General features: G+C 55.6%; 2 protein-coding genes across 13 annotated transcripts in view; both read right to left on the reverse strand.

The window, feature by feature from the left end:
* LOC109294435 (pro-interleukin-16-like) overlaps window positions 1-2,645 on the reverse strand; it is a 3,541-nt gene extending 896 nt beyond the window's left edge. The window contains exons 1-5 of the mRNA XM_019512837.1: window positions 1,380-2,645; window positions 860-1,040; window positions 674-772; window positions 369-585; window positions 71-285 (exon numbers count right to left, since the gene is read on the reverse strand). Coding sequence (XP_019368382.1) covers window positions 71-285; window positions 369-585; window positions 674-772; window positions 860-1,040; window positions 1,380-2,398 — 1,731 coding nt within the window. The 5' untranslated portion in view covers window positions 2,399-2,645. The remainder of the gene's footprint in view (window positions 1-70; window positions 286-368; window positions 586-673; window positions 773-859; window positions 1,041-1,379) is intronic.
* Window positions 2,646-4,655: 2,010 nt separating this feature from the next.
* UBAP2L (ubiquitin associated protein 2 like) overlaps window positions 4,656-25,932 on the reverse strand; it is a 28,604-nt gene continuing 7,327 nt past the window's right edge. For 3 of the 12 annotated variants that reach the window (XM_019527230.1, XM_019527146.1, XM_019526815.1), the window contains exons 7-28: window positions 25,565-25,677; window positions 23,703-23,777; window positions 20,094-20,146; window positions 18,538-18,623; window positions 17,640-17,811; window positions 17,212-17,413; window positions 15,580-15,857; window positions 15,006-15,178; window positions 14,179-14,368; window positions 13,789-13,843; window positions 12,818-12,992; window positions 12,256-12,328; window positions 10,925-11,120; window positions 10,755-10,843; window positions 9,714-9,767; window positions 9,037-9,118; window positions 7,378-7,595; window positions 7,187-7,292; window positions 6,791-6,858; window positions 6,249-6,446; window positions 5,775-5,825; window positions 4,656-5,182 (exon numbers count right to left, since the gene is read on the reverse strand). In XM_019527230.1, the coding sequence (XP_019382775.1) occupies window positions 5,087-5,182; window positions 5,775-5,825; window positions 6,249-6,446; window positions 6,791-6,858; window positions 7,187-7,292; window positions 7,378-7,595; window positions 9,037-9,118; window positions 9,714-9,767; window positions 10,755-10,843; window positions 10,925-11,120; window positions 12,256-12,328; window positions 12,818-12,992; window positions 13,789-13,843; window positions 14,179-14,368; window positions 15,006-15,178; window positions 15,580-15,857; window positions 17,212-17,413; window positions 17,640-17,811; window positions 18,538-18,623; window positions 20,094-20,146; window positions 23,703-23,777; window positions 25,565-25,677 (2,803 nt within the window). In that variant the 3' untranslated portion in view covers window positions 4,656-5,086. The remainder of the gene's footprint in view (window positions 5,183-5,774; window positions 5,826-6,248; window positions 6,447-6,790; window positions 6,859-7,186; window positions 7,293-7,377; window positions 7,596-9,036; window positions 9,119-9,713; window positions 9,768-10,754; window positions 10,844-10,924; window positions 11,121-12,255; window positions 12,329-12,817; window positions 12,993-13,788; window positions 13,844-14,178; window positions 14,369-15,005; window positions 15,179-15,579; window positions 15,858-17,211; window positions 17,414-17,639; window positions 17,812-18,537; window positions 18,624-20,093; window positions 20,147-23,702; window positions 23,778-25,564; window positions 25,678-25,932) is intronic. The other 9 variants (XM_019527384.1, XM_019526975.1, XM_019527630.1 and 6 more) reach the window with 6 other exon arrangements.

Below are 25,932 nucleotides of genomic sequence, written 5' to 3' on the forward strand. Positions count from 1 at the left end.
CCCAAGACTGCCCCCAGGCGCCCCCATTGTGCCCTTCCCCCTCCAATCCCCCCCTGGGGCCCCCCCCAGCACCCATCCTGCCCTGCCCTGCTTTGCCCTCCATCCAGATCTGGTACCACCCCTCTGGCCAGTCACCCCTCCTGCCCCCCAGCGCCTCACCCAGGAAGACCCTCTGGACAGTGAGCGGCTGGTCCCCACGCAGTGAGCCCCGGCCCCCAGCTAGGCTGAAGCCCAGGCCCCCAGAGTCCTTCATCAGCTGCACCGACAGCACCGTGGCTGGCTCCTCTACAGGGAGGGTGGACAGAGGGGGTGGTCAGACATCCACCATTTCCAGGGAACAGCCCCCCTGGATCCCACCTGCCCCTTACCTGGCGCAAATGGAGGGGTCCCGTTGGGGGCCACATCCTTGCTGCCTCTGCGCAGCACCACGACAGCCTGGCGGGCAGCTCGGGCCCTGTGCAGCACCCACAGTGCTTGTGCATGGCTGCAGTCCCCCAGTGGGTGCCCGTTGATGGAGAGCACCTCGTCGCCCGGCTGCAGGGAGCCGTCCCGTGCGGCCAGGCCGCCAGTGAAGACACGGTGGATCTGAGGGGACCCAGGGAGCAGTCTCAGGCCCTAGAGCCCAGGGTGACCCCCCCCACCCCCCAGCTGCACGCGGGGCCCTGGCACTCACCGTCACTGGCCGGTGCTGGTCAGTGCCCCCTGCAAGGCTGAAGCCAAGCCCAGTGCCATCCTCCTTGTGCAGCACAATCACATGGATGTCCTCGAGGTGCTGCCGAAGGGATGCATCAGGGCTGTGGCTGGGGGACCTTCCAGGGCCACAGCCACCAAAGGGAGCCCCAGGCTAGGGCCTCAGTACCTGCAGTGTCTCCTCCCCCAGCCTTTTTGCCTCCTCTAGCATCAGCTCCACGTCGGTGGCTGGGATCAGTGACGCACTGGACATGCTGGAGTTCAGCGGTGTTGAGCAGGTCTTGGCCCTGGCACCCTCGTCCTGTGGAGCCTCCTTCCTGTCCAAGCCCCAGTCGCACAGCTCGGCCAGGCTGGGCGTGGGGAGGGACACAGGTCATGGCAGTACCCCCATGACCCAGACCCTGCCCCACCCCCTGCTCCCCGCAACCCAACACCAATGCACCCAGCTTACACATCTGCACCAAGTCCCCACCTGACCCCTGAGCAGCCAGGCGCTGATCCTGCCCTCTTTCTATTCCCAGGATCAATACAGGGCCCCTCTGAGCTTTGCCCAGCCCAGAGTGCCCCTCCCTTCCCTGCAGGGCCCCTGCAAGAGGAAGAACAGAAGACCCTGAACTGGCCCGTGGGTGACACCTGCCCCAGGCTAGCCCCATGGGCCTGCTTACACATCAGCCCTGACCCTGGCCCACCTGAGGGTGAAGCTCCTGTGGTCATGTTGGCTTTGCCCATCTGGCACTGCTGAGTCGGAGTCTTCCCTGTCAGACTCCCCCAGGCTACAATGTGCAGCAGCGAGCAGCCCCAGGTCCCGGTGCCTGGGAACGGCGGTATCTGGGGGCAGCGAGGTGGGGATTGGGGAAGATGTGAAGGGGCCTGGCTGGGCCAAGCAACTCCAGGGGGGCCCCCAGGGATGTAGGGCCACTGGGCTTGAGGGTGCCGGGGAGCAGCGGGGTACCCTGGCAGCTAGGCCTCGCAGTTGCCCCTCCCTGGAGGCCCCTACTTCTGTACCAGCGCTGAGCTCCAGAGCTGCCTGGGGGCTGCCCGCCTGCCCCAGCTGCAGAGCGAGGGGAGTGGAGGGGGCCTGGGGCAGCCCCCAGGGAGCCAATCGGGCCCTCCCCCCTGGGTCGGCTCCTGCCCTGGTTGCTGTCAGGCTCAGGTCTCTGCTGGCCCCCAAGCTGCCGGGCTGTGGCTGCCTGAGGGCTGAGGGTCCTGGGAGCTGCCCCCCTCTCCATGGGGGCCAAGGCTTCTGTTCCCTGCACCAACTCTGGTGGGCTCTGGCTGGCCCTGGGCCTCCCCCCTGCCCACCTCTGCTGTGGGGGGCTGCAGCCATGCAGGGGGCCTGTGGGGGCCCAAAACGCAGCTCAAAGGCCTGAACCTGCTCCCTGACAGAGCAGCTGGGCCGGGCGCCAGGGCCCCCCTGCCCTGTGGGCACCTGGTTCGGGGGAGGCCATGTTCCCCCGAGAGGTTCTGCCCGGCTGTCACCCAGGCTGGGGGAATGACCCCTGTTCTGCAGTCTGGTCTGGGCTCTGCTGTGGGGAGTCTCGAGCCTGCTCTCTGTGGTTGTGTCCTGCTCAAAGAGCCGGACCAGCTCCTGCAGGCGGCGGTGCCGGGGGACTGTGGGCGCCTGCAGTGGCCTCACAGAGAAGCGCTGGGTGGGGTCTGGCCACAGGATCTCACAGCTCTGGGCTCGTGGGTGGGCAGGTGACTGCATTCCTGCTGCGGTGGGTTATGCCACTGGGTCACGTGGAGGTTTTATGAGCCCAGGGGGTCTCTGGCTCCACTGATGCCTTCAGTTCCCCCTGGCAGCTGCTCCCACATCCATCCTGGGGTGCTCCCCAGGGGCCAAAGTACACGGCGGGGGCCACTGCCTCTTCCTGCCTGTTGGAACACAGCACAGATTGCGTTGGCAGCTGGATCCTGCTCCAAGGCCTGCCGCAGCTTGTGTCCCAACCTGTCACGATGAGGCAGGCGAGTTATTTCAGGTGTTCAGGTGGAGCCAGCCCCAGCATGGGAGGCTATGGCACAAGAAACCAGCCCTTGCCTGCAGCATCTTCAGGCTCCCAGCAAGGCCAAGGCCCAGCTGCCCTGAGGGTTTTTGCTACTTACAAATCCCCAGGGCAGAGCTGGCAGCCCTAGCACTGGCTACTCAGGACTGGGAGCCAGGGCCCTGTTCCTATCTGCCACATCTCACCAGTCAACCATGTCTGTGCCTGCAGGCCCGGCTGAGACAACGGGACATGCGGGCACCGCTGGGGCATGACCTGGCAGCCAAGGGGACCTGCAGGTCATGGAGCAGGGAAGCTAGGGCTTTATGGGTTGGGGCCCAGAACGGAAGCGCCAAGTTGCTGGTGGGAGTCAGCGGCAACTGGGGAGCAGCAGGATGTGCCATATCTGGAGGCTTTTAGCCAGGATCCACCTCCGGGAGCACAGCCTGGGTGGGTGCACCAGGCTGCCTTGTGGGGAAGGGGTGCAATGTCCCTTGAAGTGCCCCACCCCCCAGCACCTACCAGGCAGGTCCTACCTGGCCCTTGGCCCTGTGGTGAGCAGCGTGGGGGACACGGGAAACAGCAGGGTGGTGCAGGGATGCCCAGGGGGCACAGTGCACCTGCAGCCAGACAGGGCTCGTCTCCTAAGCAGGGAGCCGGAAGGGGGCCTCTGCAGCGGGCGCCTACAGGCAGCTAAAAAAGGCGCCAAGGCAGCTTCCTGCCCCACTGTTTCCGCCGCTGGGCCCAGGGAGCGCAGCTGACAGCTACAGCTGCCACTTCCTTTTGCTCCACAGAGCTAGGGGGGCAAGCAAGGGGCTGAGGCCCTTGGCCAAGGAAAGGGTCAAGGCCTGTACTGGATGCAGCCTCAGCCACCACCCCACGCTCCTTCACCCAGCCCTCCTACCCTGGGGCCACTGTGCACGGAGCAGAGCTCAGCTCCTTGTCCACATGCCCTGGAAAGCAACAGGGCAGCCAAAGGGGTTGAGTCCTGCTTGCCCAGAGCTCCCTGGTCCTACAGGGCTACTGCTGCTGCTGCCTGACCTGCACCAGGGGAGCAAAGTAAAGCCCACAGGGGATGTGGGTCACCATGGCACGGCCAGAGTCCACCTCACTCCAGAGATGGCAGCACCTTCCACGCAAGCCCAAGCTGAATGTTTGTACCTCTTCTGCCCCAGACAGAGCAATCGTGGGGGGTGGGGGTTAGGGCAGAAGAGGCATTGCCTGGACTTGGAAGTCTGTTCTGCACCATACAATGGCAACACCCCGCAGCAAATTCCAGCATTGTGCCCAGAAGAGCAAGGGCTGCCAGGGCTGGGACCAAATGCCTGGCAGAACTAGGGATGGTGGCTGGGGCACTGCAGGACCAGGCCCTCCCCTGCCAGCCTGCTGGAGCAGGGAGAAGGCACCAGGCTCCTTCCCTGAGCTAAACCTGTAGGTCAGGCAGGCAGCCAGACCTGGACTGGGCATCAGTTGCACAGGGGTACTGGGCCTGCTATGCCAGCATCAGGGAACTGGAGCTGCTTGGGGCCCCTAGGGGGAGGAACCAGAATGTGATATAGAGCTAGGAGCTAAAAAATCAAAACACACCCCAGACTCAGCAGGGAGGGGAGCAGCTCCGAGGATCAACCCTGCTAGCATTTCCTTGGCCCCTTCCTGCACGCCGATACCCTGTGCCAGGACATGGAAGCAGGCTCAGGATGTCGGTATTAAAAAATACACACAGCACTTGGTGACCTTTATTCTTTTTAGTCATCGACCCATTGGGGGGCTTATTGAAGGGATTGGGTGGAACTGAAAAATACAAGAATCAACTGCATAGAAACTCCACCCCCCCCCCGAAAAAAAAAGGGAAAGCAAAATATACTTACAGCGTGCAGCAGGAGGGGGAGGGGACAGGCGGGGGGGCAGGGGAACAGGACCAAAAGTCAGGGTAGCTCTGCCCAGCTCCCCAGCAGCTGTGGAAATGAGACCCAGAGGACGGCGTGGGGTTTTCATTTTTATATACAAGACACATTTATCCATTGAATTTGGAACACGGTACAAAAACACTTCAACTAATTCATCTTACAATGCTGTTCATATCAATTACTGTTCTTATTCCTAATAGTAAAGGGGTTTGCTGTAGGCGGGCTGGCAGCCTTCCACTCCTTGGGCTCCGGCGGGGTCTGGGGCGCAGGGTGGTGGGCAGGGAGCAAGGAGTAAAAACCAAGAGAGGCCCCTACGGCAAACGGTTCAGAATCCGAATGCAGAGAGAGAAAAAAAATACAAATTCTATATTACATATAACAGGAAAGGTGGCTGCAAACAGACACGATGCAGAGCCCAGCACGGCCCAGACAACTGGGACGCGGGTGGCGCACGCTTCTCCCTGGGGTCCTGGGGTGGCAGGTTGGGTTGTTGCTCTTGGCGGTGGCTCAGTTGGCACCCCAGTTGTAGCTGTTGTAGGTGGACTTGTTGGCCTGGGACTTCTGGGGGATGGAGCTGCCCTGGCTGCGCTGTCCGGTGCCACTCTGTTGGGGGAATGTGGACGGTTACTGAGGGCAGCAGGTGCCTCTGAGCCCCGGGGTCCCGTGCCTGGCCAGTGTGGTGTGGTGCAGCCTCCAAAGGAAGGCAGAGCCTCAGTCCTGGGAGCCAAGCCATCCCGTGTTGACACCGCAGGCCCACAAGGCCATGCCAGACTGCAGCTCTGCTCTGTACTCCACAGCTGCCACCGACCTGCTGTGGCCAGTGCCAGCTCCACCAGTGCCACTTGAGCCCAGGGAGAAGGTGGCTTCCTCCCATGGCAGCAGCGAGCAGCGCCCCGGTTGTCAGAAGACCCGCACCAGACGCTGCCCCACCTCCTACCCCACTCTCCTTCCACACGAGCCACTCCACCATCGTACACCAGACCAGTAATGCTTCCAACACCAGCGGGGAGGTGAGCACGGGGGTGTGTGCGCGCGCGGGTGTGTGTGTGCACATCCTGGCTGCTGCCTCCCTCCTTGCCTGGCTGGATGCTGCCGGCTGGGGCTAAGGTGGGGGCGGAGGAGGGCCTGGGCGCAGGGGCGAGACCCCGGGGCAGCGCGGGTGGGCATGAGGCAGTATCATTCAGAGGTTCATTACCTGGTCTTCCTGCTGGCGTTGGCAGCACAGTATCATCTGCAAATATGGAAGCTGTTGCAGTACCGGGATATGTAAAATAAAGGGACAAACTATGACAATAGAAATCCACGGTTAGACCTGAAAGCTACGGTGGGCTCATGGCAGGTGGCGATTGACCCCTTCACTGCCAGCCTGCGACGCCGCCCCTCCCGGGAACAGGGAGGTCAGGCCGTACCAGGTATGTTCGCAGGGGAGGGGTGCCGGCCGAACGGACCTGGTACAGCCCAGCAGCAACAGGGCGGCGCCGAGCCCCTGGCGGAGAGTGCCCCGGGCCCTCCTCACCTCTTCCTCTCAGGCCGGGCATGTACATGCAGGCACAAGTGAGAGTATGTGCGTGTCGCCGCGTGTCTGCATGTGTCCGCTGTGGGGTGCAAGCGGGAGGGGGCCAGGGAGCAAGAGCCCTAGGAGATAACCCGGCAAGAGTGGGGTGCTTACCTGCCCATCCTGCTGCAGGTGGTGGTGGAGGATCTGCGAGTGGGGCTGCTGATGTGGGGTCAGGATGTGCATGAAGGGGGCCGGTGGGTATGCCGCAGCTGTGGCAGGGTTGATGGGGCCGCTGCTGCCCAGCGCTGAAGGCAAATTGAAGGAGGCTGCTGGGGTTCCAGTGTGAAATCCCTGCTTCTCAAAGGACTGCTGTTAAGAAAAAGCCAGCAGGCACGTGAGGCATGGCTGGCCCAGCGTGCTGCTCTAGCTGTCTACTTGCACACGGCAATGCCGCCCCAGACCACAGGACATGTGGCAGTGCCAGAGACAGAGTGGTGGAGGGAGGGAGGGAGAGACACCCGTGCCCTGGCCCCTTTGTGCTGCCTGGCTCAGAGGGCAGAAGTCCGCCAGCCCTTCCCAGGGCCAAATACACCATCTCCCTGCAGAATCTTATGGGTCTGGCCCCTGCCAAGGGCAGAAGAGCCCCCTGCCCCCACCACAGATCATACCCACATACCTCCCATCCACCCAGAGTTCAGAGAAAAGAAACCAACCTGAGTTTTGGAGTAGACTGAGCCCGAGATGTCTGGTACTCCTGTGTTACTGGATGTCACCGATACACCTGGGGATGGAGGATGCCCAGGGAGGGTCAGTCAGGAGCCACAAGCTCCCACCTGTGCAAGCCATGCAAGGTGCAGTGCAGCCCCCACTATGGCAGCTGAGAAGGGTGAAGCTCACTAGCTCAGCCCAGAGCTGGCGCTGACCAACTTCCCTGGCCCTGCTGGTAGGCTGGTAGGCAGGAATCCAGCTCTGCAGAGGCACGACCCCTCAGACAGGCTGAGATTTCTCTTCCAGCAGTGAGCAGCACACCAGGCCCAGCACACTGGCAGAGTGCTGCAGGCTTAGCTGGTCACAGGTGACAGGAAGTGATCCATCCAGCCCAACCTTACCAGTGTTGTATCCATGGGAGCCGTAGCCGCTGGGCTGCTGAAACGGGGTTGCTGATGCATTCACGCTGACATTCACACCATGCTGCTTGGAAGAGGTAGGAGCAACCTGGAGAAAGGAGCGGGCCGGGCCAGTGAGCACTAGACTGCCCAGGGCTACCACCCTGAAGCCCATGGCGCAAGGGGACACTCACAGGGAACACGGCAGGCCCGTACTGGAAGGTGCTGGGGAGCCCAGGGACCCCTGTGTAATATGGCAGACTGGTGTAACTGTAGCCAGGAGGCAGGGCCGGGTTCAGGAATGTCTGCTGCGTGGTGTGGTGTGTCTGCGTCTGGCTCTGCTGAGGCTGCGCGAGGGTCGTCGCCGGAGCAGGGGAGGAAGCATCACCTCGGCCGAACTTTGTGAGGTCACCTGAAGTGGGAGGATGGAGGGAGACAGGTGGGAATGTGCACACTGGCCTAGGGATGGGGGTAGGGGTATGGAGTCAGCTGTGCCTCGTATGTGTCCCACCCAGCGATTCCCAAAAGCTTCGCAAACAGGTGTCATGTTCCCTGGGACTGAGGGCTCCAACCAAGAGCAGCTGGACGGTACACTGTGGACAGAGGGCAGATGAAGCCTAGCACTGCCAGTCTGGGAGGTTCCAGCCAGCCCTGTCAGCAGCATGAGCCTGGGAGCACTATGGCCTTGTGAGTCATGTCCTTGAACTCAGCGATTTCAGAACGGCCTTCCTCAAGGACTGGATGAAAGCAGCAGCCATCCTCTCCTCCCAAGGCGAGGGGCCCAGCACACTCAGAACACTCAGGAGTCAGAGCTTTGCCAGCTGCGGGTGCTGTGAATAACTCCTTTCTGCAGCTCTGCTCACAACCCCCCCTCCCCCCCATGGCACACAACCAAGTGTCCCTGCAGGGCCCAGGGGCTGCAGAAAATGCTCAGAACTGTTACTTCCTCTTTCCTAGCCAGCAGCTGGCCCTGGCGCCAGGGCACAGGCTGGAGAGCTGCTGCTCGCCTTTCTTTGCAAGCACCTGCCTGGCTCTTTCATAGGAACATGCTCCCCATTCAGCGTGGCACAGTAAGACAGGGACTTCCTCTGCATGATCTCAGCAACGCAGCCTGGCTGGGACGGCTGCAACTGCTAATTCTGGGTGCCAAGGCGAGCTTGGCAAATAAAACACACGTGGCAACACTGTGGTCTGGCCTGGGTGCCAAGGCAGCATGCTGGGCCGAGGTACTGTGCACAAACCAGCCCCAGGCTGAAGAAGGGGAAGGAAAGAAACAAGTAGCACATGGGGCCTCAGGCCTGGGCTCTATGTCAGAGGTCAAAGCACCTTTCAGGGCAGAGGCCGATCGCAGCATCCGGGGCACTTACCAGTATGTGGCCAGTCAGGATTCAGAACACACTGTCCAGTCTCCATTCCCCTCCCTACTGTTCCATGACCCAACACCACACTCTCTTACGGGTTGAGCCTGAACACAGTGCGGCACTCCCTGACCTGCTGCTACACACAGCCCAGCCTTCCCTTAGCTTGGTTACTCTGCCCGGCTCATGCTGCTCCAACAGGGAAGTGCCTGACCCAGTCACACCCCTCGATGGGCTCTGACAGAGACAAAAGCTATGAAGCTGGAAAGAGCTGCAAACTGAGGGCTTTGCTGCCTCAAATCCCAGGGGCACAAGCAGCAGTGCCTTCAGAAACACAGGGAACATGATGCCTCCCTTGGAGCCTGCCCTGTTGAATGTGACACAACCAGTGCATTCCAGCTCCCACAGCATGGCTCTCTGGCCACGGGTTCCCACACAAAGCTCTGCTTCAAGACCCAATAGCCCTGCCAAGCCCACGCTGGAACAAGCTCCTACCAGAGTACGGGTTGCTGCTCAGGCTGCCGTCTCTTCCCGTCAGCGGGGTGGTGGGCGTGGGGAATGGGATGCTGTAGTAATCCTGGAAGGCAGACGGAGGGAAGACTCAGTGAGCTGCGTTTGACACCGTGAGGACAGGCCCCCTGGAGGGCAGCGTGCAAGGGCATGCTGGAGCAATGCAGCTCAATCAGCCAGAGGCAGGGCGATTGCATCTGGTAGAGACTCCAGGTTTTTGTTGCATGACCATCCCCCGTCTAGCTACGAGAAAAGCTAGAGAGGGTCTACTGCCATGCACACACCTCACAGGGCCAGAACTGACCCACAGGCTCAGCCACGGGACTGCAGCCCACCTTCCTAGACAAAAGCAGCCCCCCCTTGCTCCCTAGAATCACAGCCAGCTCTATGTGCAGAAGATAGGAACCCCCCATGTCTGCAGGAACTTGACATCCCACCAGCAAAGAACAGAGCCTCCTGCTTGCTGTGCAACACGTTTCACATGCTCTTCACCCCCAACACCGCTGCTGCCTGAATGTACCAGTTCCCAAGTGATCCGAAGTGAGAGAACACAGGGAGGAGCAAAACCATTTGCAACCTAACACATGCCCCACACTGGACCCACAGAAGCCTCCTACGCTAGCATGCCAACAGCAAGGCATTCCCCAGAGGCATGGACTCACCAGCGGGAATCTCGTCTGAAGCATTTGCAAGTCGTCATACCCATACACTTGTGGCTGAGAAAGGAGGAGATTGCATTAGGGATGTTGATCGTGCAGGTCCAACTGCCCCGTTATCATGGTAACGGAGGCAGATCTGAGCAAGCTTAGGCTATGCGCTAGCTGACTGAACAGTGAATGTCAGGGACCACCTGGGAACCTGGAAAAAACCCTGTATTTCTCTGCTGGAAGGTGAGACTAAGAAAACTTGCTTTGGCATGGGAATGTACAGGCACCAACATGTCTGCAGCTCACAGCACTGGGCGCCTTGCACCACTCTGCTATGCAGACAGAGGTACGCTGTCTGGCTAAGATCCTGGGTTCTTGGGGGAGATGGGCTTTCATGACCAGAGGGCGAGAGGGCATGGCATGGAGGAAGCTGAGCCCACAGGCCACGGTATCTGTTCAACTGTCTCTATAAAGGCACCTGTGCCAACCAGAGACTTCTCCAGGACAGCTGCTGCAGCTGGGACCTGCAGCCTCCTCTGCCACCAGCAGAAAGCTTGGTGATGTGCCCTAGTCTCAATGCTTGCCACAGATCACTCATTTGCCTTTAACCTGCTGTGTTGCTAGCTCTGCTCCAAACCCTGCCCCTTGATGATGGTACTCTGGTCTTGGGTTGCTACTGCTCCTCTTCATGAAGAAGCAGGCAGGAGAATCTCCACAGCCTCTCTCACGGCTGCACTGCACTGACTCGGCTGCAAGCCCATGTCATGCATGCACAGTGCAGCGCCTGCCCCAGGTGCACAAAGGCACTGCTCTGCCTCATGCTACGTGGATTCACTGGGGGGGGAGCCCAGACTCACAGCCCAAGGCAGCCCCACATTCCAGGCTTGTTAGAGTCTGATGTTGCAAGGTCAACCAGGAGGAGTCTGCTTGACTGCATCTGGTACGACTCTGGTTCTTCTAGCATGCGCTGTCCCTCCCTCCTAGCCAGGGAGAGAGCTAGGAAGGATCTACTGGCATGCTGTGACTCTGCAGTGAGCTAGCTGCTGCCCTACTCACCGGATAGGCGTGTAGCAGGCCTGGAGCCATGATGTACGGATTAGGCAACAGCGGTGGGACTCCAGGAGGGAGGTTGGGCGGGGCTTTTCCTGAAGGAGAACAGAAGATATGGTGAATTGAAGAGCCACCACCACAGCTCCGGCCTGTACCTGCTCCATACCGGGAAGTACCTGAAGTCGTTGCAACTGAGCTGCGCGTTGAGGCTGTCACTGTGGAGTTGCTGCCGAGGCTGAGCCCCAGGCTGCTGACGCTGCCAAGGCTGGAGGAGACACTGACCACAGGCGGGGCAGCCGAGACCGTGCTGGAGGAGGTGGAGAAAGTGCTAGCAGCAGAATGGAGGCTTGCTTCATTCTCCACACTTGTGTGCTAATGGAGGGAAGAGAATGGGAGGCGTTGGGGCCAGGCCATCTGTATCACCTCCTGGGACCCACAGGCACCCCACACCCAGAGCTTCCCAGCTGCAAGCCTGGCTGCTGAGCCTGGGCAGTGACCTGCTCCTGCACCGGGCTCCCAGCTCTGCCTCCAGCCTCTACACTTTCTTAAACAGACCAGGCTCAGACACATCTTCGCTATCCAGCAAGCACTGTGCAGTGGCAGGCAGACAGGCCTGCTCAGGACGTCTGGCACAGCAACTGAGTGGCATCAAACCTACCAGCTCACACCAAATAGGCCTAGGAGCACGTGTACATGGCAGATGGAAGGGAAGCCTGTTTTAAAGGCACCCAAGAGACACGGGAACCATGCTGCTGCTTTGCTCTGTACACAGTTATCCACCTCAAGAGCCAGCTCCCAGGCAGATGCCCCATGCAGTCAGGCAGAGGGGCAAGGTCATCAGTAACGTGGCTGCTGCAGCTTTACAACTACTAGGGAACTGGCCACCTGACAGGTTTTGAAACCAAAGGCCCCACTCCCCTCCCCCTCAATTCAGCCTAACACAGGAATCCTCTTGTGTCAGTAAACAGGATAAAGATGCCCCAGGGTTTGGAAAGTTCAGGCCTGGAAGAATACAGGGAGCAAGACATTAGGAAAGGACCAAGAGAGGAACCACTCGCAGAACATGCCCTGGGATGAAGCCCCACGCCCTGATCACAGCCAGAACTCCTGACTCTTCCAATGCCCATCCCAGCATCCCACCTCTCCCATCTGCATGAACAAAGAACCAAATGATCCTGGCCCATGGCAGGTTGTTGACACAAGCCAAGAGCGGCTACAGTGCAATCTGCGGAGAGTGGTGTCTGAGGGGACGCTGAAGACTAACACTCCACTTCCCATCCTAGCACTTCCAGTCACAGGCATGTCGAAGTAGTGCAGTTCAGTCAGCCACCAGCCTGGTCTGACTGCATCTGGTTGCATCTCCATATTGTTCTGCGGCACACACTCTTCCCTCAATAGCTACAGCAAGCTAAAGAGTTGTAAGCATGCCGTGAGCAGCCTCAGCCTAGCAACTGGAGCAGTGGCACTCGGCACCTTGACGGGTCTACTCGGCAGCCCGCACACTTACCAGAAGAGTGGACGTGGATGTGCGCCCAGAGGATGTTGATGAGGAGAGGCTATTCTGCTGCGTGGGTAACGTGCTGCAGGGACAGAAGAAAAACCATGAAGCCAGCAGAGTTGAGGGAATGGCAGTGCACCCCATGGCCCACCTGAGTCAGCACAACACCATCACAGCTCTGCTTCCCGGAAGGATGTAGATTGCCCTTCCCCTGTGGGAAGCGCCAGCTGCCAGATGCAGCTGTGCTTGGGTGTCCTCACCAAGCCAATAGGACAGGATGGGATGGGAAGGGATGCCCAGCCCAGGACTGGAGCCAAGGCTGAGGCAACTTCCTAGGCAAGCAGAGAGCACCAAACACTTCTCTCCAGAGACCTTCCCTGACTCACTGCCTTGCTTGGGCAGGAGATGGCCCAACCTAAAACACTCATATATGACATCTGAACAGAGCTCCTGGGGTCCCCACTACAAGGGGAGGCTGCAGTAGCAAGTAACAGGTACAAGGGTCTCCGTTGCCCAAGGAAGGGAGTGGAACCCAGCACTGGGTCTCCCTGGTCTGCCCCACCAAGCTCACCTGCTGAGCTGGGTGGTGGTCGTGTTGGGGAGCTCCTCGCTGTGGCTCAGGCTGCCCAGGGCTGCCGAGTGCTGGCTGGATGTTGTCAGCAGAGATGATGCAGAGACAGCGTCACTGAGAGGCGCGATGTTGGGGGCAGAGGGAGAATCTGACTTCGCTGCAGGGCCTGTAGCACCTGGGAACAAACTGCTTTGGTTAAGGGGCTCCTCAGGGCCCGCAGTAACATCAGCATGTAACTGCAAATGTGAACCCTTCCCAACCAGCCCTCGGAGGAGAGACAGCAACTGACACCAGCGGATATGCACAGGCTAGGGCAGTGTTTCTCAACCTGTGGTACGTGTACCCCTGGCGGTACATGAGACATGCAGGGGGTATGCGGGTACTGAGTTTTGGTCTTTGCCTGCTCGGGCCAGAAGTTCCAGCTGTTGCCCCTCCCACTGTGTCCGGTGCACTGGGGCTTTCACTCCCCAGTGTCAGTGCTGGGGGATACAGGAAGGAGGCCCCACGCAGGCTGCTTTGCCCCGGGCCACAGTGGAAAAAGTGGGACTCGGCTTGCAGCAGCAAAACTGGAAGTGCCACAGTGGTACTTTTGCTGTGTCGATCGGCAGGGGGTACATAAGGTACCAAAGGTTGAGAACCACTGGACTAGGGGATGGGAGAGATGGGATGGGCCCAAGCTGTGCTGCCAACCCGCTGCCTGACAGCTGGAGAGTACTATCATTTCCAACTGGCAGAGGGCAAAGAAGGCACAGATGTTACAGGACTCACTCAGAGGACCATAGACAAGTTATCAAAAAGCTGAATGCTTTTGGGTAAGCAAATGAAGCAGCAGCAGAAACTGCCCAGCTAGGCGAGAGCATTCCGGCAGCCCTGGTCACCTTGTCAAGGCAGTTGCTGCTCACCCTCCCTCAGAACCCAACGCTCCTGTGCTTGGAGAGAGCAGGCACCTCACGTGTCACCGAGACCCTCACCTTCAATGGCCTGCGTGGTTTGTAGCTGCGTGGGCTGTACAGAGCTGAAACCATTCTGGAAGAGAAAAGGAGAGTTCGGTATGGCATCTGCTCCCTCTCCTGACAAATCTGTTCTCAACCCTTCTTCCTCACGTGCTGAGCAGAAGGCTGGTACTCTTGCCCAGCATCGACACTACCAGTCTTCATTCCAACTGACAATCATGATGCATATGAGTGTCCGACTGCTTCTGACCCTTCCCGCTCAGGGCCTTCCCACCCCCGGGACTGTGAGTTCCACAGGCTAACAGTGGGCCCTCCTGCTGTACGCATTCTGCCAAAGTCAAGAGCAGCACCACTGGCAAGAGTGGATGCAGCTGCTCCTCCAGGCAGGAGGCAGGGCCATTGCCATACCTTGGCCTGGGTCAGGTCTTTCTGGGGCGAGGAGGAGATGGAGTTTGGGTATCGCCTGGTCTGGGTGGATCTCTGTTCATACAGTGGTCCCTGAGCGCTGTTCTGGGAGGTATACGTTGCTGTCGGTATTGTGCCGCTCTGGTAACCAGACTCCTGGCTTTGATTGGACGAAATCGTGGACGAAGATTCACTACAAAGAATGAAGAAAGTTTAGGGTCTCACCCAAGCAGCCTTGCAGAGAGCTGCTGACCAGCCCAGACCACAGCTTTCCCTGTCCACCCCATCCTTCTTAGACCTCAGCAAGTCAAGGAAGCCAAAGTGGGGGAGGAAGAGAAACAAGGGGCGCTTGTGGTGAGACTCCCCTCTTCACTGCAAAGGTAGCAGAAAGCCTGCCCCCATCTTGATCTCTGTTCAAGCACTGCAGGCCAAGTAGGCACAACTGGCCTGAAGGAGTCTGCTGGCACTCAAGCTGTTTCCTGTTGCATACGCTGTCCCCCCTTTCTGGCTATGAGCAGAGTCGGAAAGGGTCTACTGGTATGCAGTGCAACAAGAGGCTCAACAGCAACCCCCCTGCCAGTTGCTTCCCAGCACCTGGGATCGCTGCTCATCTACGCAGGTCTTCTAGGCACTAAGGGAGCTCCCAGCACCCCTCGCTCCCCCTGGCTACTCCTCTCCTCACCCCCCAGCAAGGCAAGTGGAGGCTGCCTGCAAGTTGCCCACTCAGCCCCAGCCAAAAATACCAGGCCAGCAGCTGCACTACTACCCGCCTGCCTTCCAAAGTACCTTCCTCCCAGGACACAGCACTTTGCAGCACAACCCAGCCTCACCTCGCAGTGCTGGTGAAGAGGCTGCTCTGAGACTGGCTTGCCGAAGCACTCGTCACTGGCGTTGACTCATACTCTGAGAGCACGGGCTCAGAGCCGAACTGCAACGCCCCAAACTGCAGGTTTAGCCCTGAGATATCTGCTGAACCAGGCATCTCCACGGCGAGTGCAGGAATCTATAAGGGAAGGAGGGTGCAAGCTTGAGGCCCGTTGCTGCCAGGTGAACCTCCCTGGGCATGCCACGGGCCCAGACTCAGCCTGTACCCTACTGCAGTGCTCACAGGCTTCCTACATCAGCCAGTTGGAAGCCACAGAATACCGTGATCAGGCCATCACCTGCTCTGACATCCATGGGGTTGATGCCATCAGACACAATGTTGGTGAGCTCCCCAGCCTCATGGCCAGTACACCTGCCCATGGCCAACCCACTCAAATATGTTTGTTCACTCCAGATTTGTTTAGTCTTCATCAGTCCTATGAAAGGCCTTTGGAACTCAGCCTCACTCTCAGTGACACAAACAGAGCCTGCCCCAGCTCCCAGACAACACTGCCTCCTTCCCCCTATCACAGTCCATACCTTTGATGTCAAAGAGGCTTTCTTCTTCTGTTGCTTTAGCTTTTGCTGCGCTGGCTGGGGACTGGAGGACTGGTTGTCTGAAGACCCTGGGGACATCTGGGGAACTGGGTTGGTTTTGCTGGGCAAGGGAGAGGAAGGGGGCGGTGGTGCTGCTGCAGGAGCCGTCACCACGGGCTGCTTGTCCTGCATGAACACCTCCATCATGGTCGACGTTGGCGTGAAGGCTTGGCGCTTGGTGAAGGGGCTGTGGACGGAGGAATCCGTCGGGTTCTTTAGATCTAAGGGAAACAAGGTCGGACCAATGGGGTTGTTTCCCCGGAGCCAAAGTAAGTTCAGGCGCTTCTCTGCTTCAAACAACCAGCCTTTGCCCCAGTCTGGAGCCAAAATATTTTCCCTCCCACAGAGCGGGGAGAGGGTGCATGATGAGTGGCTTGCCCAGGAGTCAGTGGCAGTGCAGAAGCAGAGCCCCACGTCCGGGCCTTGTACTCGACCTCCCCCCAGGCTCAACCAATTAAACCAAACCCTTTCCCAGCCCTGCAGGCAAATGGCCCCCTTTCCCCCAAACACGCTCTACAGAGGCAGGAGGAGACAAGTCCAGACACAAGGACTCCTTCCCTGTCACGAAAGGGCTGGGCTCATCCTGGAACCTGGGCAGGTGAGGGCTCAACACCTGAGCCTTGTACTGAGCTGATTCTGCCCCCTGCCCTTGCCCCCACATCAGGTTGCCTTGTACTGCCCCATTCCTGCCCTGTACACAGCAGCACCTGCCCTTCCTCCTCACAGCCCCAGGCCACCACTCTGCTTCTCACTGCCCTGCTCCACTTCTCTTGCCTGCCCCAGCCCACTCAATACCACCACTTATTACAAGCAGATCCTATTCTCTGCTTCTCCTCTATAGCCCCTTGTCTGAAGGGCCCAGGCGATGCCAACACTGGCTGCTGCAAGAACAGGGCTGAATTTTTCCACAGCTCAGATTTGAACGGGAGCCATTTCCCCAGTGCAAAAAACAAAACAGAGGCTGGAAGGAGCAGGATAATGCTCGATCACAGCAGAGCTCAGTGTGGCCTTCAAAGCATATGAGAACCTGGACTGAAGGGCCCTCAGGCCATTCCTCCAGGCCAGGTGTTTTGAGGCAAGGAAGTCACTGTGTGGACATCGATCTCTAGCATGAAAGATCCCTGGAAGTAGGTGGTTGTCTATTCAAGGGCCACGCTAGGTCAGCAGCACACACCTCCAAGAGTGGCAAATGTGCGCGTGTACTAGATCTAGTGCACAAGACAGCTCCTCTGCTCGGTGCTGAGGAGAATGCTCCTCTTTACTAAGGTAAAGCAGGGCTGCACACCCCATAGTGGTCTGACACCCCCAGTACCTGCAGCCATGCCAAGATTGATACCGGTGTTATGGGCACTCTGAATAGGCTAGTTTCTGCTGTCGGGGGCAGGAAGGATGGAGGAAAAGACCTTGGCTTGGTGTCTGCTGAGTCTAACCTCTCTCCATCCAGAGGACAAGTAGATTTACATCCCCACAAAACCCAGCTCCCTGCAATCTCTCTGACAGTCTGGCTACGGTCTCTGAAAGGCTCTGAAGCCTGCCACCCCAGTGGACTCCCTCCCGGCAGCAGTTGCGCCTTACCGTACTGCACGAGGGCCGAGGGCTGCGTTGTGGACCCCATGTCCCAGGAGGAGGCAGCGGTGCTCCCGCCTGGCTGGGTGTGCTGAGCCGCTAGCTGAGCCAAGGCTTGCGCGGTCTTGAACTGCTCCAGGAACTGCGAGCCTGTGGTGCTGCTGCCCTTGGCCTCCCCGACGTCTCCAAACCCTTTCCCCAACATGCTCACCTGCGGTTACGACAGGGAAGGGGTGGGGGTCACACTGTCTGCCCCAGCCTGGGGCTCTGGTCTCTAAGGACAAGCCTGGCCCCTCCCCACCTAACATGAGGCAGCAGTGAGAAGCGCGCCTGTGCAAAGACCAAGACTGAGGGTGGCAAGTCACCAAGCCCCAGGATCCACACGAAGGGAAGCAAGCAAGTCACAACCAACCACGGACACAGGCTCACTTGCTTACCATGTTGTGATGAGAGAAGGTGTTCCCAGAGGTTGGTTGGGATAAAGCACTCTGTTTGGAATTGCTGAACACCAGAGGCTGGGCCAGGGAAGGGGCCTGTGATGAATCCAAGCTTGCCGACTCATTCTCCAGAGAAGAGGGGGTTTTTCCCAACAGCACTGCCAGGTCGATTCTGGGGGGAAAAGGGGAGAGGATGAGACCTAGGCTACTAAGACCTTCAGTGCCTTACTCTGGCTTCCTATCCCTGACATTACATCCTCAGAGCTCCACATTCCAGAGAATTAGGCTAGATGACATGGATGTTAATGCACATGGTCTCTAGCAACCTCAAAGAACTCACTGATGTGACCTGCAGCTAAAAAAATGGAACTGGGTATAACAGCAGTTGCTGAGTGTCAGGACACAAGACACAACTGCAGTGCTTGCCGACCATGCTGCTGGTTTGAAATGGCAATGCTGGACATGGCTGAGCGCAAGACATTTTCTGCAGGAATGCATTTCAGTCGCATAAAAGGAGCAAACTCCCTGAATATCTACGTGCCTTTTGGAAGAGATCCCTGCCAACACCAAAAATTGCCTGCATGTCCTGTGAATCATCTAAGCATCTTCACTGAGGTCTGAGTCAGTCTAATGGACCAAGGTGCATGCCTTCCATTTAAAAATCAATGGGAGATGTTAAGCCCCAAGAAAGATTCTCAGAAATCTAACACCTATTTTATACAGGATTTGCTGAACCCAGGGGAATGCGGAACCTCTTGGCTTCCAATGTCAAAGCCATGTTAGCAAAATGCCACTGCAATTTTTTTCAGTGACGGCTCAGGAGTGGAGTTGAGTTATCTCCTGTCTATAGACTGCCCCACTGATTTTGGGGAACAGCATTGTTAAACTGAGCCCTCACCTCTGTCCAGCTGTGATTGTTACATTCTCTGCAGGCAGAGGTACTGAGGACACATTGGAAGCAGTGAAGATCTTGGTCTCTGAAAGCTGGAAGACAGAAGAGGGGGGCAATCCAGAGTCAGGACCATGTGCCAGGGAGATTCCAAAGTCAAAGCAAAAACAAGGCACCTCAGGCTGGGGATTACTCTCCACTTGCAGCATCCCCCAAGAAACCAGCATGGGTTCCACACCCCAAACACGCAGCTTCAATCAGACCACATCTGACCACCCCAAAACCCCTGAACAATGCAGCACGCTTAAGAAGTTCTGTTCCTCATTCCTAACAACCCCCAGATCTCCAGGAATGCTGAGAAGTTGCACAAGTGTCCAAACTGGAGACGTGCGGTCCCAACCAACAAAAGTCACTCCAGTGAGAAGTGATATCTGCCAAAAGCCATATGAAGGAAAGGCCTCAGATCTGGTTTCACAGACGAGCCTGAAATTACCCAACTTAGACAAGGCATCTAGATGCTGGGCTGGGCAACAACAGGTTTGCTAAGGCAGAGCAGAGGATATGTAAGCATGCGCCTTGAGGCTTCGCTTAGCATCTCCCTGGAGGCAAGGCAATGCAAGTACTCTGCAGGGCTGGGACTAATTAGCAAATAAAGCATAGCCTGCCTCCTGCAGGGCAGGGAAGGACTGTTTCAGTTTTAAGTAACAGGAAGTTTTCTAGTGACCATGGCGTAATCCAGTCTGGAACACACCAGCATATGAACAGCTTTTATTCCAGAGTGAAACCTGAGAGTTTCAAGCTGCTAGCACCTTGATACTAATAGGCAATCAAAGAGCAGGGGCACAGGCCAGAGCGCTTAGCTCATGGGCAAAGAGCCTCAGGCTGGGAAGTGCAATACAAGAAGGGCACCGAGAGCAGCATAAGGTGGAGACCTAAGGTTGGCCTCAGCACAGCTGCGGGGCTGCTAACAGCAGCAGCGCTGCCTCCTTTCAGGCAGAGGAAAGCTCTTCCTTTGTTGTCAGATCCACAAAAGCTCAGGCACAGGGAAGGAAAAACCTGTAGAAACCCTGATTCTGCTGCCATTAATACCACAAGTCACTTCTTTGTCTCACACAGCACAGGGTCTGGCTCAATGCTGGGGGACGTCAACCCCAGGGTCAATGTGGGAGCCAAGGTGCCTCCAGAGCAGCAGAGGGGAGGCAGGGACATGGAAACAAGACAAGCCACAGACCAACACAAAATGGAAAACTCAGCCCTTCTACGAAGCCACAGGACCCACAGCCTTGACGAGAAAGATGGGCTCCCCTCCCCAAGCCCCAGCAAGTACGTGGCCAACCAAAGGCAGAGCTCTCCCTGCTGTAACACAGCTGAAGCTCTGGGGCAAACATCTCAGTGATTTCCAAGATGGAGCTTGACCAGCTTATGAAAAGTACCATGGCATGGGGTCCTCTGCAATGGCAGGTGAGGTTACTTCTGCTGTCTGACAGCAGGCCTTGCCACCTCCCCCCCCCACAGAAGGACATCCTGCTGAGAACATGGTGAGAAGGGGCTTGGAGAGTACCTACATCTTCATTCCAGTCCTCTGTTCCCCATTCCTCTGTCGCTGTCCTCCATGCACCTAGAAGGATAGCAAGAGTTACACATGTGTACATGTGCAGGTGCATGCACACATCACAGTCCCACTCCTTTCACAAGCCAAGAAAGCACTGGGGGCACTGCAGGCAGCAGGGTGGGTGGTTTCTCACCAACCAGACAGGCTAGAGGCAAAGGAAGGCTGTGCAGACACGCCCCAACACCAAAGCAGGAACAGGGCTCCCCAGACTTCCCCTAAGCCCCTGCATTTTGAGCTGGCAGTTTTCTTGCTCCTTCCTCATGCTACACTGGCTGCATTTACTGCAAGCTGTTGCTCCTACAATCAGCCAGGTTAATTCCAGCAGCACAGGCCAAAACTGGCTCCAGATGTGGCTCTGCCAGCTTGTAAGGGGCCATGACCATGCAGCTATGACCATATCAGGTGGGTTTTCTTAAAGGGGAACCATCAAGTCAAGCTTAGCTCTAAGCTTCACTTTTGCCAAACTTTATTTTAAACAGCCCACAAATAACCAAGCAGTTTGCCGGGCTCTCATTTTTATTTTACCAATGTTTCCCTGCAGGATTCAAAATCCAACAGTCTGAATTAGCACGTGAGAATTCAAAAGCCAAATTTTCCGCTACCCTAAAACTGATGCAAGAATTTTCTGCCCCCAATTTCAGAGAGATGCAGAAGGCGAGCACGCTGAAGTACTGCAGCACACAGTGCAGCGTTTCAGTTTCAAAACATCAAGATGCAATTTGTAAAACATAGATATCCTTAAGAAAACCTGTCCTTAACCTGACTGCGTCACCTTCCAGCCAGTTCCAAGTCCCTCATTTCCACTGTATCAGTTTGAACCAAGCATCCTGAACGAAGCATGCTCATTTAAGTCTTTCAACCACAGAACTTTAAAGCTCTGGGATGGTGGGAGAAAAGGAGAAGCATTTCACATGTGAAAAAATCCATAGCAGAAAAACTACCTATTTTTTGTTTTGCAGGTCATTTTTAGCCCATACACACCAGATTAAAAGCCACACAGCCAGTGGGGTTAATTCTGGAGACATTTACAAAGCTAGGATGAGTTGGCATCAGCAATTTCAGCAGCTGGCAGGTTTAGCCTGGGTTGGGAAAGCTCCGTAGGTACAAAAGCATTTTAGGCCCTTGCTTTTACAGGGCATGGTCTGAGGGGAGCAGGTTCTTCTAGATATGCTGCCATTAAATTTCCCAGTTCCAGAAATGCAGTTGCTTGGGAGCACCAAGGAAGTTACAGCAGAGCCTAATGAGCTGAGCCAATCTAAAGACCTTAGTGTCTAAACACTATTAGAAGTACAAACATGAATACAATTTAATCCCTCTGAGCCTTAACAGACCCAAAGCCCCTCACCCTTGAGGAATCCCCTTTGTCCCCCAGAAGGCAACAATCAGGCAGGGGAACCAAGTATGTGCTACACAGCTGGGCTAGCTTTTTTGAAGCCAGCTTTCCCTATCTGCTCACTTGCTTGCACTCTCAGCAGCAGTGGGCTAGTTCCTTTCCAGCCTTTCAGGGACTGGAAGGTGCTCAGGTGCCCAGCTCCCCTACCCAGAGAGAGGAAGTCGAGATACCTGTCAGATTGCAGGTTGGCAGAGCACAGCAGGAGGAGCTCAGAAGGGCATGTGCCAAGGGACACAGCATGGGACCCACTTTCATTTCCCCTCTTGTTTAAGTAGAGCATTTTAGAAAAAGAAGGAAAAGCAGAATAAAAGGCAAGCCCCATGAAGGATCACTGCCCACTGGAAGGGCTCTCCCTACATTCTAGAACAGCTCCCAACTGATGCTTTGTGGGTGTCAAAGAGTAGCCCTGTCCTGTGTTTTTAATGCAGAGAAGGGGACAGAGAAAGAAGGACTGGCAGTAAGAAGCTGCCTGTCCTGGGGTTCTCCAGAAAGGGAGCAAATAGCTCCCACCCTGCTTGGAGATGCCAAACATCTCTGGGCTCCTGGAATAGCAAGGCCTGCAGTGAGCCTAGCTCTCAGCATTAGGAGGATGCAGCCTGTCCTGCTCAGAAAGGCCTTGATTGGGTAGTCTCCATCCTCTGCCCCACTGAGGAAGGTTCTTTCAGAGTCGCAGATATTTTCTCTTCAGAAGCATGCTGGTATGTGCGGGATGTTTTCGGGGCAGCTGGAGCAATGACTGCAGCATCCAGAGGGGGAGTCCAGAGACAGGACACATGCTACAAACAGTGGACAGCCACTCTCCTTGGAGAGCTTCCAGACATGGAAGCCTTGGCACCTCAACTCTTCTGCCCCTAAGCACAGGGCAAAGGGCACTGCCCCTGTAACACTAACCTCCAAGTCAGCTGCACCCAGGACTGACTGGGAAGCCTGCAGATGAGACGCCTTGTGTAGCTGGATGGATACTCACTGCTTCAATTCAGAGGGGTGCCGCTGGGCTCCAGGGAAAAGCTCTGCATCACTCCACACTGGCTGTGAACTGCTTCATGGAATGCAAATCTAGACGTACCTCCCCACCACTGCATGGCAGATCTCCAACAGCCAGGCTCATGCTAACTACCTGTGTGCTACCCACTGCTCACACCAGCAGAGCTGGAGCTCCCTGTTCAGAGTCATCTCCTGGCTATTAAGGAACAGGCAAGTGTAAACTCAGTCTAGGGGGAAAATTGGGAAGAGAGATTCAAAGCCCACAGAATGAGAAGAGGAACTTAAAGCAAATCTCTGTTCAGATCCCCAAAGAATCCCTACCCCTGGGGCAGGCTGCAACTTTGAAGAGCACATGGGAGAAGCTGGGGCTTTACTTTCCACGACAGTTGCAGATTATTCATCCCTTGAAGTCTTCCCATCAACACTGGAGGCCTTTCTGGCAGAGAAGCTGAAGTCAGACCAGTTACCAGGCTGACTGCAGGAGAAAGAGGAGGATGCTCTGGGGCCAATGCTGTACTGTACATCAAGACTACATGTCTGAAGGGCACCTTCTGACCCTGGAGTTCAGGAAGGGCAAGAGCTAAGAAACAAAGCGACAAGGGTCTAAACCTCCTTCCATGGCTGCACATGTGGTTGGTATCTATGAACATTTCACATTTCAGGGCAAGCCCTTTCACAGGAAGAAGAGAAGTTGCATAGCAAAAGCACCCCAAAGAAGCTCCTCAAGAAGCAGTTGTAAATGGAAGCAGAGTGCTGAGATAATTTGGCAGGACTAATTATCCCCTTACGAAACTTATGAAGAGGCCAGAGAGCCAACGGTAAAGGAAGCATGCAGCATTCAGAGAAAGCAGAGTCAGAACTTGAGGAAGTGCTAGCAGCTTGGGCTCCTGCAGTTCTTCCCATCCTGGGTAGGAGGTCGTGTATGGTTAGGGACCTGGATGCAGTGCTGCAAGGAGTGCAGACAAACAGGGGCTGAAGCTGATGTTCACACAATCCACATGCTTTTGGGCTTCATCTTGCCCAATTCATGTCAGGGGTCAGCATTAGTAAAAGCACAGTCAGAACAAAAACATCCAGTACTTGTCAACACGAACAAGCTGAGAGAGAAAAGAATGACATATCCACAGATATTTCAGTTTCTTAAAAAAAGCTATAGAGGAAAGGAATCCGGGGCAGTTTGTGCACCTGGATGTATCGTACCAGGAGCAGTGTCAAATTTTCGGGGATAATTTGCCCCCTCACCCCCAATGAAATCAAGTCCTGAAACAAAAAAAAAAAGAAAAGAAAGAACCAGTGACATTTTGGCTTGAGAAGTGAAAACGAGTTTCATTGCCCCTATGAACACCAGATACGCAGTACCTGTGGATACTGTTAATATAAAGAGATGCTCAAGGCTGCTACAATGGAAACCAGATGACCATGCATGACACGTGTGTTGGAATAAGGGAATTTCAGGGTAAGCTCAATGTGCACATTACAGCACAGAAGCAAACCTGGATCCCTTCACCTAGAAAGAAACAATTTCTCACCCAAACCAGGAGAACATTTTTATCTACCCTTCCCAAGAACCACCTGCCTCAGACACAAGAGCTGCAAGTTCCAAGTAAGCAGAACTGGAGCATTCCTATCCGGCTCTATTATCCTACATATTGCAATATAAGGACATCCCCTTGCCCCACAAAGGTACAAATCCTCAATCCAACCCCCTCACATTCAAGATTCATTGGCTATATGTCACTGAATCACCCACTGGAGTTATAATCTGCAAAAAAGCTCAGACAAACACCCATACATGATTTGTTTGAGCTTGTTTTAGAGACACCATCCCTGTCTTCTAAAACAGAACAAATTTAGGGTTGCATGGTGGCCAGGCTTGTTAAAATGAACTGTATGGTTCTAAAGTTAGTTATACATGTATCCAAGAAATTATGGTAGCTACAGCATACTATTTATTATTAACCCATTCCTTGGGCAGGCAGCACGAAATCAGTAGCAAGCCACAGATTTTAATTTTTTTTCTAAAATGGTCAAAAGTGGTCTGATTTGCAAGGTGAGGAAACAGCTTCACCAGGTCTCTAGAAGCCCAAAAGCTTGTGTCCCCTGCCCCATAGCTATACAAGTTAGTCCAATACAAGATATACCCTCACCTCACAAATCTGGCTTTTCCCACATCCCTGGACCATCACAGTCCCACCATCACCACTACCAAAGAAGTTTTGCAGCTGACAAAAGCAGAGAGAAGGGCCAGTTGAAAATAGTCTCCGATTCTGATGTGCAGTTGTGGCCACTTCTTATAACAAAAAATGCTGAGCTCACCTGATTATCTCAGGGAAAGAACTGTGAAACTTGGAGACTGCTTCAGAAGACAACCCCCCCTCAAAACAGGCTACTAAGTTTTAGTCAGAAAAAGGGGTCCACGAGACTATGCCAAGTCACTGCACAGCAAAACTGCATTCTCCGGAGTGTCACAAACCTACTCTCAATGTTTATATGAAAATGTCCTGTACCATTTTTACGGTGCAAGAAAATGGCAAAGGCAAGAAAAAAAAAAATGTGGAGAGCCCCAAGAAGAAAGAACTGGATAAAAAGGGAAGCAATGAGTATACAGTACTCCTAGGCCTGGTCTCTCCAATTAGATCTCACCTTGCAAACCATCTGGGCAAGAAAAGTGATAGGAAGCACAGTGCTTCCATACCCAAATCAAGAGCAAGATGACATCTTAACTCAAAGGGCAGCTCACATACCATGCACAATGGAAAGTGGAATGGTCAGCCTTATTGATTACCAAGTGGCCTCTCTACAGGACACCCATGAGCTTCTGACGCTTACTGCCTGGTGTAGTCACCATAGCAGAGCAGTCATGACAATTCAATTGATAGTCTAAAAGTGTCTTACAGAATGCCAGCCCCAGAGGCAATGGACTCAGGTTGCTGAATTCCAGCCCTGAATCTACAGGTAGCTTTCCTCCACTCGGCCCACAAGACTGAGGGAGACTTGCAAGAAATCAAAGTCTGATTTAACGGGACTGAAGCATGGAGGTCACCTACTCGTGCCATCGTCGGGCTCAAAGCTGCCAGTGTTGTTCCACGTGTTGTTGTTGCTATTCCCATAGTTCTCCTCCGTACTGGCTGGCTCTGCGTAATCAGCTGGGTTGAAAGTTCTGCAGCACAGATTAGGGGACCAGATTTAGTTTTCCTCGCAACTGTTACAAGCGAAGATCAACTGCATTTAAATAAGGGCACTGCTGGAAGATTCCCAGCAGGCTCAACCCAACCCCCTTTACAGACAGGCTACAGCTGACTTAGCTATTCCAAATGTACCTGAGTGCAATGCTATGCTGACATGGAAACAGATAAACCAGCATAAGTCAATGGGGAATAACTGAAGCCATCATTCACTAACAAGATTACTATAG

This window comes from Gavialis gangeticus, unplaced genomic scaffold (genome assembly GCF_001723915.1).
Source record: "Gavialis gangeticus isolate Ggan-Ray unplaced genomic scaffold, GavGan_comp1, whole genome shotgun sequence".
NCBI lineage: Eukaryota > Metazoa > Chordata > Crocodylia > Gavialidae > Gavialis > Gavialis gangeticus.